Source organism: Desmodus rotundus, chromosome 9 (assembly GCF_022682495.2).
Source record: "Desmodus rotundus isolate HL8 chromosome 9, HLdesRot8A.1, whole genome shotgun sequence".
Classification (NCBI taxonomy): domain Eukaryota; kingdom Metazoa; phylum Chordata; class Mammalia; order Chiroptera; family Phyllostomidae; genus Desmodus; species Desmodus rotundus.
In genome coordinates this window covers 73948354-73964504 of record NC_071395.1, presented here as the reverse complement: position 1 = coordinate 73964504, position 16151 = coordinate 73948354, and the positions used below count along the sequence as shown (strand labels likewise).

Sequence of the window (16151 nt, the reverse complement as noted above, 5' to 3'; positions counted from 1 at the left end):
GTTCTGTACTGTTTTCGGAAATGGGCATGCATGAATGCAGCTGCCCCAATTTACAGAGATGATGGAATTAGTAAGTATGCTTTTCGCACTCCCCACTCTGATCTGTCTAGCCTCACAGCCCCAGTCACGTGGGGGCTTTAACGTGTTTACGTGGTGGCCTCTAGTCTGGTTAGCTCCTCAAGGGCAGGGTCTCTGCCTACCTAACATGCAGCTGGTGCGCAATAAGCCCTTTTGAGTTAGAGACGAGACAAGGCACACTTTTTCTTGGGGTGGGTTTGAGACGATGGGTCCATCACAGCTCTGCGTGACCTATAAAAATCTGTGCTCACCTTCTGTGGCCCGATGTGGGACACCACCCATGAGGACCTGCACACCCCGTCTCTGAGGACCTGATGTGATGGAACTCAAGCTCAGCACCTCAGGACCTTGCCTCCCTCCTAAACAAAGGGGTGCGCCTGGGGCCCCCAGGCTGCTCCTGGCCCTGAGTGCCTTGGTTGGCACACTGCAGCGTGGGTGCATGGACCATCGGGTTGGGGTGGCCTGGGACTTGAGAGAGAAGTGGACAGAGAGGTGAATGGGACCGCAGAAATGACTCTTTTCAGGGCTGTGGTCCCTTCCCCCTCTGTCGGTGCTGGAGGCAGGGAGGCAGGTGTTGGGCTCAGAGGAGAGACCGTGACGGGAGCCTTCTTCTCCCTCAGCTCCCTGCCTTGCTTACAGTTCCTGCTGCCCTGAAGGTAAGGGGAGGGGGGTGCCTGGGGGAGCCAGGGGCTGCTGCACTGGGTGAGGCTGGGTCTGCAAGGTGCGTGTGGGGCCTGAGTGAAGCCCCTGGGTCGGCAGGAGAGGCAGGGGCTCCACAGAGAGTCAGAAAGTTTCCAGTTGTCTCTGCGCACAGTGTAAGCTTCCTCAGCTCGGGCATGTTTCTGAGAGAAAGTCTTATTTTAGCAGCTTGAGAGAGCGATGAGAGTTCCCTGCAAACCTGTAAACCAGGGGTGTCTGCACCACATCGCCACAGTGGCACCGTCACCTTCGGAAGGGCCGGCTGCTGTGAGCTCGCGGTTCACCGGGCTCTTGAAAAACAGCAGAAAGGCAGTGAGTGGCCTGTCTGCCTTCTTACCAAACACCAGCCTTCCCGTTGGCTCTGCTGGTTCAGGAGCAGAGCCCTGGGATCTGTTTTGACACGAGCGTGTTTACTCGGTGCCTGAGCCCAATGGCGTGGGCTGGGTTGGAGGGCTTCCTACCACTCTTCAGTAGGGGCCCCAGGAGCTCCCAGAGTGGGACCCCTCGGCCCACCCACCGTCAGGCCCAAGTGGACTCAGTCACTGGTCATCGTGTGGGTCCCACCCTGACCCAGGGTGCACCACACTAGTACCCGACTATCCCAGGCTGTCGGTTGTCCCTTGATCAGACCTTCCGCTCACACCAGGGCTTCAGTCTGGGTCCCTGCCGGCCGGCCCGCCCAGGGCCCTGTTCCTAGGCTCTGGGCCCTGCTTGCTCGCACCAGTCTTCACAGGGCCGGAGGCGTGGCTGCTCACCCCTGGCTGCATGGGGCCCCGGGACTGCACCCACCCTCCTCGGTGAATTCCTTCATCTGCTGCTCTTCCTACTCGTAACCCTCATCCATTTTTCTTGAACCAAGCCTGCCACCTCCCCATTTTTTATGGCTGGCTTTCCACTTACGACCTGACTTTGCTGTGACCTGAAGCTGAATCTGTCCATCCATTCCTGCTACCCTGTCTGCCCCGGGCCAGCACCCAGAGGGTGTGTCCTGCGGGTAGGCTCTGCCCTGTCCTGCTGCCTTGAAATACATAAGCACTTCTTCTTGCCTAGCTTTCTTCTCGGCCTCCCCCAGCCCAGCTTCCCTCACTGCCTGCCTCCTGGGGCCTAGTCAGTATCTCCGCTCCACCTGGATCCCTACAGTCTCCCACCCATGCATCTGTCTTCTGTCTTCACTCCGTCTTGATGAGGTCGGCCCAAAGCCCTCCTGCCCGCAGGCTGCAGAGCCCTGAAGAAGGTGGCTGTGCCTTTCCTGAGAAGCCACTGCACCTTGCTGCCACCCACTGGGGCGCCCTCAGGACCCAAGTCTGACTCTTCCCAGGCCTGGCAACTGTCTTGGGAATGACAAAAGTCCAGGGAGCCTTCTGGCTCTGAAATGCTGTGATCAAGAGCAGCTGGAACATCGAGGCGTGTGGGCTCTGCCATCTACCCCACAGCCCTAGGGTTCCCTAAGTCCGGGCTGCATCTGAGCCGGGATGCCCCAGCCAGCAGACCCTGTTCCTTGGAGGTGCACAGGAGGCCGGGTCCGGAGCTGGGGGTGAAGCTGGCCACCGGCACTGGTGCAGTCACCATCCTTTGCGGCCCCTAGAGACCTTTTGGGAGAGAGTCCAACCTCCAGGGCTAGGCCTGGGAAGAGGGTGGTTCCCTTAACCCCAGTTGTTCAAACACCCAGTGTGTTTTTGGAGAGTTACCTTGAGACTGAAAGAGGCTAGGTAATGACACCACCCCATCCCTCATCAGCATGTCACAATTCAAAAAATGCCTTTCAGTGCATCCCTCTTAGGTCACCGTAACCGCCCTGCTTTGGGTACTAGCTGTAACTTGGGCTAATGAAGAATGTGAGCCACGAGTTAAAATCCTATGTGACCTCCATGCCTCAGTTTCCTAACCTGTGAAAGGAGTAATACCAGGAGTGCCCACGCAGGGTTATTGTGAGGGCTAAGGGAAATCCACATGAACACCTAGACTAGCATCTGGCACATAGTAAGTGCTCAATAAACGCTAACTATGAGGTTAATCACTGAGAACCTTGTCAGAAGGAAACTTGTGGCTCGTTCTCAGAGCCTTAGTTCCCAAGTGCTGGATTCCTGTCTTCCTGTTGTGTTCTCTCTTGCTCATAATCCCGTCTCTCCTTGCCTTGCCCTTCAAACCAAACACTCGGCAACCCATTTCCTAGCCACACCATTTGGCTGCCCTGCCAACAAAATGCACCTGGCTGTCCCCTGCAGCCGGCCTGCCCGGGGCCTCCTTGGATGAATGCACAGGGGACAGTGCTCCTATGAGCTCGCCCCGGGGCCTCTGTGGCTGCCAGGACTTTCTGAACTGGACCACCTCCTCTGGGGCAGGCAGACAAAGTATTAACAGCGCCATTTTACAGGTAAAGAAATTGAGGCCTACAGAAATGAAGAGACTTGCTCATGGACACAGTGATGGAACCAGTCTCCATCTTTTGACTTTAAGCCTTGCATCCTTTCCGTTCCGCGACACAGTTTTGTCTCTTAGATGGCCTAGAAAACCTTAGCAGATGTCAAGTGTGAGTCCAATCTGCATTTTTAAATATCTGCTATGGTCCTGCTCTATGCCAAGCACTGCTTTGCTCTTGGGCATACAAAGATGAGTAAGATGCACTTTCTACCTTCCTCGCAGAGCCCAACACGGCGGCCCGGCGGCCCACAGCCAAGCTGCTGCCGCATTTCCCATGCGCTGCCCTCCTCCGCCTCCCTCATCCCAGCCAGGGCCGGGCCCTGCCCAGAACCCAGCCCACAGAGGCACCTAATTGTTATCCACTGCTTGAGCGCTGACTGAGTGCTTTACTCACACGATCTCATTTGATTCTCACACTAACACAGAGATCATTGACCCATTGCACAGATGAAACTGGAGCCAGGTGCGATGGGAACTCCCTCAGTTAGAAAGTGGCTGTCACCAGGGCTGACTACATATTTCGCTCTTCCCAGTGTACTGCAGCGGCTGCTCTGGGCCCAGCATCCACCCTGCTGTGGCCCAGTTCTTCCTCCCAGAACCTGCCGCCTGGGACTGGGCTCACCTGTGCCCTCGCCTCCTGGGCCAGGGCCATGTGTTGAATTGGATGGACATGCTTGTACCAGCCCTGGTTCGGGTGATGCCTGGGCTTGCTGGGCCTGCCCAGCCCTGTTTCCCAGATGGCCTCGGCCCCATGTGGGCCAGCCTTGGTGGTAAAGCCAGTGTCCCTGGTCCTGCAGTCTAGTTTCCTCCTGTCTCCTAAAGGCACTGTTCTCTGGCAGCCCCTTCCGCTGTGGCAGCCCGCTGGGCCCAGCAACCCTGGCCTGACAGTTTGACATTCCACAGCCACAGCAGAGAGAAGCCCCTCACTCCCAGAAGGATCAGCCAGTGCCACTGGGTTGCCGTTCGTTGGTCTTATTGGCCCAGTTCGGGCAACAAGCCTGGCCCCGACCTAATCCCTGTGCTCTGACTGGTCAGACCTGAGACACACGCCCACCCCTGGTCAGTAGCATTTAACCTGACTGGACTGAACGCAGAAACTCAGGCCAGGTTACCTGAAACAGAGGGAGTGGATGCTGGACAGGCAAAGCCTGCTGGTGTGCGCTGCACGAAGTAGCTTGTCTCCTTGAGACTGGGTAATAAGACCTATTTTAATTTGCACTAATATTCATTTAAATTTCACTACATGCTATGAAAATGCAGACAGTTAAGTAATAGACCTTCCTAAGGCAGAATGAAAACAAAGGTGAAATAGAGCAAAAAGCAACCACATTTTTACTGAATGAGAGATGCAATTTTGGCAGTCTTCCTGGAGGAGGTGGCATTTGAATTACACCTTGGAAGAGAATTGAAACTCTGCTAACTGAAGAAGGGGGGAGGACCCTCCAGGCATAGGGCACAGCACAGACAAGGCTAGAGGTCTTGAACAGGGAAGGGCGTGTGTGTGATCAGAAGGTGCTGGAGGGGTTTAGCCAAAGCTGAGACAACCTCCCCATCATCTCAGTCCCCACGCCTGTGTGCCTGCCGGAGACTGAGAGCGTCTGGGGCGGTGAGAGCGCTCTCTGCAGCTCATTGCCCCTCCCGACGCAGGACCTTTGTCCAGCTTCGAAAAGATGCCCTTGAATGGGAATAAGCCTATTTTTCCCTCACCACATCCACCCTCCCTTCCCTTGAAAGAATGATTTGCCCCAGATTGCCCTGCTCAGGCTTCCTAATCTTTATTCTGTTTCTAAATGGGGGAGTCTGTGGGGAGCCCCAGGTCCCTGCCAAGTGCTCCATCTGTAATCAATCCCGCCTCTGAAATCCAACCCGTCAAAAATCCCAGCCTCACGGTAAATGGAAAATGTGCCAAGTGAGCGGTCTGCAGGGACGTGCTTTTAGAGTGAATGAGAAGCAGCGCCGCTGCCCAAACTATTGAAATGAGAACAATGGGAATCGGAGGGAGGCGCTCACAAGGGCAAAATCTGAGGCCGGAGCAGCTGCGGTGGGGCTGCGGATCCCTGCTAGCACCTGGCCTGAACAGCCCCTCTCAGCCATTGGTCTTGGTCCCCAGCCTGGTCTCTGTGCCTTTATTAGCTCTTGGTAATGGATTTTATATCGGCTCAGTGTGACGGAGGAGTCTTGGCATTCTTCAAAGACCTGCAGAATCTCCTCCGGGCCTGCCAATGGGAAGCCGGCAGCTTTCGTCAGCCGCGTAGGTGGCTCTCCAGCCAGCACCTACTTTAACGTCAAAAAGAAATCCCAGGCGTGTTTGAAACAGCTGTGCAGCCCAGTGAGCGGTGGGGTCTTCAGGACCACAGTCTGAGCTGGCCCTGGCGTCCATGCCTGGCGGACCAGTCCCTCGCTCCGTGCTGGGGCCCGAGACCCATGCAGAGCACAGCTGCAGCCCTGTGACCTGTGGCATGTGTGACAGAAGGCCACCTGCCTGTGGGAGGGGACAGGGATGCTGGCTTGGCTCTGCCAAAGCGTTTAATTAACTCAGATAATCGTTCACAGCTTTAGACACCAACAAGCCCCAGACTCCCCACACTCACTTAGGGGGCCTGTTTCCTGTCCACACACAGGGCTGGACTAAAATAGCCATTCTTGCTATTTTGAAGGGTCAAGATCTCTAAACATCTGAAAAAAGCTGTGGATCCTTTCCTCAGAACACAGACTCACGTGCGCACATCCACACACACGTGTGCGCATGTGCCCGATGCACGGGTATATGAATGCACATAACGCACACATCTGCATGTACACGCATGGGCACACACGCACACACTTGCAGCTTCACACCCCGCTGCGGGAGCCCCACAGTTCTCAGGTCCAGCAGGCCTGGGCGCCAGGGGAAGGAGCCCTGACCTGAAGGGCTGTGCAGCCGGCCTGGCCCCTGCTGTGCTCCCTGAAGTGGCCCTCGCACACAGCAGTGTCCCCACCACAAAGCGCCACCCAGTCCCTCGCTCTGAGGACTAAGGGGAAGTTGTTACCTGCTTAGCCACAGACGGGAATGACACGGGACATCCATGAGAAACCAAAGTGGGTCTAGAGCCTAGGGCCTCTCCGGCCCAGGCCGGGGCTCATCAACTCCATCACTGTTACTTCTCCCTTTTCTTAGGCCAGGCCCCCTTTTGTTGCATGAAAAAAACCTTAATTCCCTCACCCCAGGCATTTCTCATAGCTCACTGTGGGGAGGAGAGCAGAAATGTACGTCCCATAGGCCAAGAAGGCTTTGGTTACGTTTTGTTTTCTATAGCTTGAAATATAATTCGAACTCTGAAAATGGTAGTTGTTCTTATTTGCCAAATATGAAACATCATAGTGTTGAAACATTGCAAACCGTACCGCCTGTGGCAGCCCCAGCTAAAAAGCCTCCTCGGGTAGTGCAGCTGTTGACCTAGCCCCTCCCAGAAGTTCCCTGCGGTGGGCGCCCCAGGGCCCTCACGCACCGAGGAGCGCACATCACAGATGCACTCAGAAGTGCCTCGTTCACACACCCCAGACAGCGGACCGCACCACTTGCCTGGAGGTGTCTGGAACCCTTACTTTGGCAGAGACTCAGGAGTGAGCTTTGGGGGGGGAGGAAGTTGCAGGGTCTGTCAGATGACGTGACGTGACGTAGCTTCCAGATCTAAGTAATTTGCAATTCCGTGGCTGCAGCCAGTCGCGAAAATTGTCCTGCCCTCACAAGTGTCTGAGACTCCCAGTTCCCTGAGAATGTCGTCTTGAGGGTGCAGGAACCCACGTCCTCCAGCACGACCCTCCGAGGCCCCTGGCCAGCTCCTGGAAGCTGGGGCCTGCCCACGTGCCCCAGGCATGGCCCATCGGGCCTGGCTGGAATGAGGGGAGCAAAGACGAGCTTCCTCTAGAGTCCATTCGTGGTGGGGTGTTGTGGTGAAGAGAGGGGCCACCGGGCCAGTCATTCTGCTCCAAGACAGCTGTTGCACTTTATGGTTCCTGGCCTTGAGCCGCCTCAGGTCTTGTCTGCTCTGCACATCTGTCCTTGCAGCCTCCTTGGAGTCTCTGAGACCCCTAATCGCCTGCTAGTAAACTCCCCTTTTGCTTAAAAGAGCCCATGTCTGTGCTTGTTACGACAGGAAGCATCCTTATTGCATGTACAGCGTCTGAACCTTGTTTCCATTTCTGTGAGCCTATGCTGCCCATGCCCCCGTCCTGCTCACTTGCTTCGCAGGGCAGCGAGGGGGGCAGGCCAAGGAAAGAGTAGAAGAGACTCCTCGCCACGAGCCACCCTCCATGGGAGGGTGCAAGGAGAGAGCCCTAAGCTAGGAGCCTGGAGATCCCCTTTCAGCATATTCTGTGCCACCAACATCCTAGTTTTGATTCCAGGACCTGGGGCCCCACCTCCCTATCTATATAGTGAGGGGCTGGGTCCACTGAGCTGGAGCTGCATCTTGCCAACCCCAACAGATCCCGAGTCTATGTACACTTCTAATTATTTAAGTTCCTCATTGGCACAAGGAAGCGCCCACCCACACCGAAGACACTCCCCAGGGACTCTGAACCTGAAAACAAAGAGCCGCGTGTGCCCCCTGCCCAGCATCCTTTCCGCCACAGTCTCGTGCTGCTCCTGGGGTGCCCGTCCCTCCTCTTCTCAGCCATTTCAGGACTGAAGTCAAAGCTTCCCAGGAATGCTGTCCTCAAATCCGTTGCCTTCCTGCCTTCAGAAATGGATTTACATAAAATAACCGGAGGGGATTTCTAGAGCTGCCTCTTTATTCACCCGCAGCCCTTCTGGGCCAGGACGTTTTCTTGACGGACTGCGCGCAGCCAGTAATTTAATTGGCCCCTGCCTGGTGAGATGTCTCCCACCGCGGTTTACTGGGAGCCACTCTGAAAGGGATGTTTCTCTCTTCCTGAAAGGCTGCGATGCCTGGAGTCCCCAGAGTGCCCTTATACTCAATGAATAATCTAGCATATCGTTAATAAGTGGAGTCAATTCACTTTCAAACCCCTTGTAAAATTCGGGCTTTTAGTTATTCTGACCAGAAGCATTCAAATTCCAATATGAACAGATAACCAGAGCAGTGCGGGAGGGGTGGGGGGGGCGGGGTTTGGGTTGGCAGCCTAAGAGGAGGGAGGCATTCATAGCCCCAGGGGGCCTCTCCTGGGACCAAAGCTGAAGCATCTGTGCCCTGGTGAATCCTGCTGACTCAGCTGTCTACCTGCCAGGACACCTCGCAGGGAGCTTTGGGAACCTGGGGTTGGAGCCAAGCTTCAGAAGCTTTGGGCAACTTGCAAGTCTTGTGCAGCCAAGGCTGCAGAGAGTCAGGGCAGGTGGTGGATCGTTCGAGGTTGCACCTGGGGATAGTGGTAGAGCCTCAGCTTCGAGTTTCCAGTGTCTTTTTTATAAAGATTTTATCTACTTATTTGTATAGAGAGGGGAAGGTGAGGAGAAAGAGAGGGAAAGAAACATCAATGTGTGGTTGCCTCTCTCAAGCCCCCTACTGGAGACCTGGCCCACAACCCAGGCATGTGCTTTGACTGGGGCTCGAACCAGCAACCCTTTGGTTTGCAGGCTGGTGCTCAATCCACTGAGCCACACCAGCCAGGGCTTCTGTGTCTTGTTTTTGTCTTATTTTTCTTGTCTTCTTCCCTCTGGTAGTTAAGGAGGGGTCCTGTGCATCAGAAGACTTGGGTTGGCATGTTGTTTCACCACTTACTGGCTATGTGGCCTATGGAAAGATACTTCGCCTCTCTGACCCTCAGTTCCTTATCTGTAAAATTGGGATGGTCAGAGTAACGCCTCCCTCCTGATGTTGCTGTAAGTATTAAATGAAGTAACATACGAAAAGCACTTAAAACACTTCGGGCACACAGCAGATATCTATTACTCTTATGAGTATTGTGTTGTTATTGCCGTAGGAGAGACTAGAGCAGACACAGCAAGAGCTTCCCAGCTAGCCTCACTCGTCAAGGTTTTAGCAAAGCCTGGAGTCAGGAGGATGGAATGAACAGCCCTTCCTTAGGGGTTCCCTTCCCCCAGTGACTCGGTCTTGGCATTTATTCAGCAGCTGCTGGAACCCAAAGAAGCGTGGGGTCCTCGCTGGGGAATCAAGACTAATACACTGTGCAGAGCTAAGCAGGAGGAGGGGGAGGGGGGCTGTAGCCGAGCTTTCATCACACGTGGGCCAGGGGCTGCCAGGGCTCATCCCTGTGGTTGCACAGGGGCCTGTCCCCGCTGACTCCAGGTCAGGCCTCCTGCCTCCTCCACTCTCTGCTGCCCCTGGGTACCTCCGCACTCAGCACAGGGGAGAGGGAAAACGTATATCACAGGCTGAGGTTCCCGGTCACCAAGGCGGCAGCCACAGGGCTGACTCCACAGGAGACTGCCAGGAGCCCCAGGAAGGGCGATGGAATGTTCTGAGTGAGCAGATTCCTGGCTGGAAGTCAGAACACTCAGGTTCTGAGCTGGGGCAAAGTCACTGCCCTGCGTGGGCCTCAGCCTCACCACAGTCACTCAGGGCATGGACCCTCTCAAGAGCAATTCGGAAATGCGGCATTTAAGGAAAGGCGCAGTTCCCACAGCTCCGGGATCCAATGCCAAGTGAGCCCCAGCGAATCCCTCCCACAGGAATACAGGAAGCACCGGGGATGTTTGTTGCAGCCGCGTTTGTAGCAGCGAGGAGCTGTGAAATCCAAGGGGCTATGAAGAGGGACTAGGAAGAAAAGAGGAGGGGTTACCACCCTACATGACTGCCCAGGTTTGTGGGAGATGTCAGGGAGTGAGGAGGACAGTCACACCTATGATGTGCACCTCTGGTTAAAACAAAGTAAATAAGAAGATTTAGGTCTAGAGCAGGGGTGTCAGACTCATTTTCACCGGAGGCCACATCAGCCTCTTGGTCGCCTTCAAAGGGCCGAATGTAATTTTAGGGCTGTATAACTACCCCTTCACAGTTAAGTGAGATCTCGGTGCTGCTGCCGGGTAGAAACAAAGTGCTGGGCAGATAAAACAAGCTGGAGGGCCGGATTCGGCCTGCAGGCCTTGTGTTTGCCACCTGTGGTCTAGAGGGTCCTCGGGACCTTCCAACTCTGCCATCCTGTGTTTCCGTGGTGCTCAGCCGGCACAGCCAGAGCTGGAAGCTCCTGGCGTCTAGAGCAAGGGCCTTGCCTGAGCAGGAGGAACCTGGGGGCAGGGCTGGCTGTACCTGAGGCAAGGTGTGCAGGAGCCGTAACAGGTGTAGATTGTATACTAGGTGCAGATAAAGCCGTCTATGACATAATCTGCTTACATAATCAGAACATGATTTCCTGCCCTGGCCAATACCGTTGCCTTCGTAATCAGGACCACAGCCGATTTTCCCTGTAGATCTGTTGCTTTTTCAGTGCCGTATCATCTACAACTGTTTGGTTTTCTGAGTTCTGGCATCTGCCATAAATAAACAGCATTGTGTGGGGGGCCAGGAGGGGGCCGGGAGGCTGGCTCTGCATGCGCTCCTTCACATGTGCTCCTTCCCGGAGACGGGGTGGTACAGATGGCAAGGGCTACTTTTGCTGTGGAGTTTTAGATTTTCACCTAGTTTCTAACTTGTATTTGGTCTAAGTATAACTTGAAGACAACCGAGCTTGCCTGGGGCCCATCTCAACAGTCTTGACATCAAACAAACAAAACACAGCTCCTGCAGCAGAAGCTGAAGCCGGAGGAGGTAGGTTGTTGCAGCCGGCCCGTGGGCAGGGGAGGGCCAGCCGGCCCACTCTCCGTTACACGGCACGAACTACTGCACAGCTTCCCTCTTTGACCAGCTCCTCCACACAGTTCCGCTCCTTACAGCAACTGCTCCATCACTCTGCCTCCACCCAACCACCCCTCAGCCTCTCCAGACCCTCCCTCCCAAATCCCTTGGAGTAAGACAGAGAAGGGAGCGAAACAGCAATTGATGACATGGCGGGGCTCGGTGCACCTCAGCACGCAAGCAAAAATCTGATGAGACCCGTTTAACAGGTTCTGCAAGGTGTCCTAAATAGCTTTTGGAAACACTGAGGACACTTGCACGTGAGCGTTGCCTGGATTCCACAGCCTGCCCTGGCGGCCCAGAGGGGGAATGCAGTCTGTGTCTAGCAGAGCGGGCAGCTTTGAAGGCTGGGGCGGGGTGGGGGGGGGCGGTCTGTCTCGGCTGGGGGTCCTAACACATGGAGGCCTGGGGATCCCCTTAGGGGTCATTCGTTGATCTTAGGGGAGCCTCCCTGCCTCTTCAGGAGACCACAAATGAGTGCCCCCTTTATCGCACCTGCTGTGAACACAAGTGAGGCCATGGTTGTCCATGTAACTGCTGGGAAGAGGCTCTTGCCAGAGGGGATGAGGACGGGCAGGGTCTTAACCCGTCTTGGGGTTGAAGGTCAAAGCATAGGCTAGATTAGCCATAGACTCCAGCCAGGAGGAGAAGAAACGCAGTGTCCAGGGAACGGCCCGTTCTGCCCAGTGTCCTGGCTGGTGGGCAGAACTGGGGGCAGCCTGGGGCAGGAAGGCAGCGGTGAGAACACACCAGCCACTCTCAGAGCTATTCTGGAATGTTCCAAAGAAGAGCATCTGTTTCTGGGGCTCCTTTTGTGATTGGAGGTGGGCCCCTGGCAGTGTACAACACCAAGTGACTTTAAAGTGTGGGGACCGGTGCGGAGGGGGCAAGAAGGGTAGAGAACCAGGCCAGGGGACACTGCAGGGAGGGAGGGCACCTCCAGTGGCTCAGGGGAGGGATGACAATGTGACGCTTGTGGAGGCCGTGGGACTTCTCTGTCACGGCATCTTTCGCTGAAGTGCTTGAGTTGGTTAGCCCAAGTCCTGCCCAGGCCCCCTTCCATCAGCAGTGGATGGGACAAGTCCTTTGACCGGCCTGTTGTCCTGCTCCTGAATCCCGTGCTGTTCAGAGAGTCACTACCAGAGAGCTGGGCAGCAGCCATGCAGGGCCCAGCAGGCAGGGCGATTCCTAACCCCGACAGTCGTAATGTGTCCGAAGAGAAAGTGCGGGTAGCCTGGCACGATCGGCTTTCCATGGGGCCATGTTGGCTCCTGCGGACTGTCACTTCCCTTTCCAAATGCTTGCGTGCCACCTGTCCAGGATCGACACCCCGGCCTCGGGTCTGTTGTGTTGGGGAGTCATCCCAGCCAGCACCGCTACCTGTCTGGAGCTCTCCCATCTGCCCACATCTGTGCGCACACTCTCCAGGTAATAGACTGCACTGGCCTCCGCACATTCCCCCCCAGGTTCTCTGGGCTGTAATGCTTGACTGGGCCCCGGAGCAGCCGGCCACCTGGAGGCGGAGACAGAACAGACTGTGGTCAGAGGAAAGGGCCTGGGCTGCCGGTCCCAGAGAAAGCGTTTTGTCTGGAACCCTGACACTGTTATTTTCGTCACAGAGCTGGGAGGCCCAAGAAACACCTGCTGGCTCCTGCTTCTCTCTCCTGCAGGCAGCCCGAGGTCAGCATCTCTAAATTGCTAGTTATTCTTTTCTTCAATTAAGGGCGATTCTACTGACGCAGGAAGTTAACTCCCGCCGGTTAATCTAAAGGCCTTGAGTCCTGACATGTTTGCTCCATCTGAAGGCAGGGCGGGACTTCCTCGGCAGCTGGTGACAGCACATTCAGGAGCTGCCTTGGGGGGCCAGGGCCCCACATTCCCTGCCAGACTCTAGATCCACATAAGGGGACTGCATTTCAAACAAAGGGGACGGCGGGGGTGGGGACTGGAGGTGGTGTGCACAGGCGAAGCTGTGGTGGAGCCTGGAAGTCCGTTGTCGGGGTGGCAAGTCCCGTCCGTCTGGCCCACTGTCTTCCCATCTGAGAAATGAGGGTGTGGAAGGGGTATGGCTAGATGGGAACTCTTCGATTCCCACCACCTGGCACCTCCCCTGGACAGCCTGCCCCCTCTCCCAAGGGTTTGTGGTGACTGGACTGAGTGGAGGGGAGGGGTCTCCGTGTCCACCTCAGGGTTCATCTTCCCTGAGCAGGATGTGTTTACCTGTGTGCGTAGGTGTGAGTACATGTGTGTGTGCACACACAATACACACGCAGAGGTGCAAAGAAATAGCAGGGCCCAGGCCAGACTGTGGTCACTATTGCTGCCATGAGCCACAGGCTCGGGGAGGTGCCCAGACCTGGGTGTGTCCCCTGTGAAATAGTGTATTGCTTCTCTCTGGCCACTCACACCCACAGATCAGGTGGCCAAACCTGGGCGTGTTCCAGGTGGTCCGGCCTCTGAGCCCCACCTGCAGGGAAGGGTGAGGCCAGGACTCAAAATCTAACCCTGGACGTCCACGAGTGCCAGACTTTCTCAGCCTCCACCTCCTTACGTGTAGACTGGGGGTGATACAATAGACCTCAGAGAGTAGCCGAGGGTTGAATGACAGGACCTGTGTATAGCCCCGAGCACCCTGCCTGTCCCACAGCCATGCATTGCTATTCCCATCCCCACCTCGCCCCGGGAAAGGCTGCAGGGAGCCATTCCCCTCTCCCAGCTGTTCTCCAGTGTGTGCCCTTGGAGAACAGCTCTGGGTTTACGACCCCGGACCCCCTGAGATTCCGTCTGCTGGAGTCAGCACTGCCGTCCAGAGTGCTTGGGGCTGAAGGGTTTCCTGGCGTGTGGGACTTCCAGTGTTTAAGCCAGCACAGTCTCTGGCACACCAGGATGGTTAACGAAGCCACACTAGGGATTTGGGACAGGGCCCTGGGGAGCCTCGGATTTGTTGGGTGAGGCATAAGAAGGACTCACAGGTGGGTCATTAACAGAAACAGAATTCAGCTCAAATGAGGGAAAACATTCTCAGAGTCAGCACCATCTGAAGATGGAAGAACTCTTGCTCGAGTTGCTGAGCTCCTTGCCCTTGGATGTAATCAGCCAAGAGCTGAAGGGCCACTTGGTGGGAATTCTGTGGGTGGACTCAGAGCCCTAGAGGGGGTGCTGGACTAAATGCCCACCGAGGCTCCTTTTTGTCCAGCTTCTGCAGAGGGGCTGACGGAACCCTGGAATCAGGACCGTGGCTAGCCCCAGGGTGAGATGGTCTGATGGACCTTTGCCTGTGAATGTTGAGGTGGGACAGGGTGGCTGGGTGACTGGCTGCAGATTGTAACTGGGTGTTACCAGTTCTTCAGAAGGAAGCAGAGGGCACCTTCTCCGGGGAGGGCTTGGTGAACAGTTATTTTAGGAGTAGCTACCCTCTCCCCCTTTTCTGGCTTAGGGGGTGTTGGGAGCTGCCAAAGGCTGGTCAGATATCTGTAGGGCCCCCAGACCTGGCGTGGCCCTGACTAGGGAGAGGACTGCTCTCCCCTTGGGCCTCTACCTGGCTACCTCCCACGCACCACGGGGACAGCCAGCCATCTGTTGCCCCCTGCTGGGCCTGGACTGTGGACCCCTGGCTGCAGAAGCCACAACCCAAGTACCCCCAGCCTCCCCCAGGACTGTTTACCAAAGCGTCGCATCCCAGGTTTGGGAGGTGGAGGGGGTACTGCTCACAGCTAGGCTCCTGGCCTCCCCAAACTCTGCTCGGGCCGGAGTCCCAGGGGGATTTGCATACACTGTACATCTTCCTTTCCAGTTAAGGGCGTAGACATCTCTGCCCCTCTGAGCCTAGGCCAGCCCCCAGAAATGACCCAGAGTTCTGGGGGAGGGTCTGATGAAGGGGTCCATCTCTTGTCTCTGATCTCTGGAGCCACCTCCTTCTTGGCTTCGTGGGAACCTCCCTGTGTCCCTTCTTCCTTCCCCTCTCCTCGTCTCTGCTGGCTCAGTTACTCTCCCGGTGCCAAGCTCTGTGTTTCTAGTCTCCTCTGAATTTTTATCTCTGAATTTCTCTCCCGCTGGTGGTTCAGCCCCAGGAGGGTATGGACCGCAGAGTCTCTTGTCTTTGCGCGGTCTCGCTAGTCTCTGCACCCGCCCGGGTCTCGGTCGCTGTCGCGCCCGCGCGCTGTGGTGGCCGCGCGGGCCGGAGCGGAGCGGGCTGGAGCGGCAGCCGCGGCCCGGGCCGGGTGCGGGCCCGCGGGGGCGGGTTGGGCGCCTTCTTCCGTCAGTCCCTCCCCGGCGGCGGGGGGGCCGGCGCGGCCGCCACTCGGCGCCTTTAAGGGAACGGGAGGGAGCGGTGAGGCGGCGGCTGCGGTGGCGGCTGGCGAGCGCGCGGGGTGGGGGCGCGGGGCGCGGCGCTCGGAGTCCACTCGGGCCGGAGGCGGCTCGGAGCCGGGGCTGAGCCCGGGAGCCGCGAGGAGCCGGGAAGCTCAGCCGGAGCCCGCCGCCCGGGACATGGCCAAGGCGGGCCGTGCAGGTGAGGGCGGGCGGGCGCGGGGCGGGCCGGGCCGGTGGCTCGGGGGAGGGACCGGCGCGGCTCCAGGAGGGGCGGCCAGCTCAGGTGAGCCCCTCGCGCAAGTGGGCGGAGGTTCCGGGAGGGCTGCAGTGGGCGGTGTTGAGGCCGGACCCCCCGCGCGTGCAGAGAGGGTTCCGCGCGCCCCGCGTCCTTCCTGTGCCCACAGTCACCTCGTGGGACGCCGTGTCCCCCTCGCCGTCAGGCTGTGGGAGCGCTCACCACCCTCTGGAGGACCTGGGCAGACCCAGGCACGGGGACCGAAGGGGCTGTCCCGCGGCTGCTGCTGCATCCCACGCCCCCTAACCAGGACGCGCCTCCTGGTCCTGCCACTTGCTCTATCCAGGACGCAACGATCCCCCGCCCCCAGGTCAGTGAGGCGACCGAGGTGTTTTCTAGGCAAGGAAGGGTCCTCTACACCCCACCCGCTAGGGACCGTTCCGCCTCCTCCCCCCACCCGGACCTCGAGAGGCAGGGGCTCAGGTTCCGAGGTCTGAAGGTGCGACCTCTTCTGGGGTCCCTCAGACTCAGGCGGTGTAGCCTGCGGTGTGAGGAAGTGGGCGTTAGTCATCCGCTCATTCATTCAGCCAGACGTTCATTCACCAACATCTGCT

General features: G+C 57.1%; 1 protein-coding gene across 1 annotated transcript in view; it reads left to right on the top strand.

Annotated features, from left to right (window-relative positions):
- Nucleotides 1–15316: 15316 nt before the first annotated feature.
- The window catches only part of PITPNM3 (PITPNM family member 3), an 84592-nt gene continuing 83757 nt past the window's right edge, over nucleotides 15317–16151 (top strand). Inside the window, exon 1 of the mRNA XM_053911831.1 lies at nucleotides 15317–15501. Within this exon, the coding sequence (XP_053767806.1) occupies nucleotides 15480–15501 (22 nt within the window). The 5' untranslated portion in view covers nucleotides 15317–15479. The remainder of the gene's footprint in view (nucleotides 15502–16151) is intronic.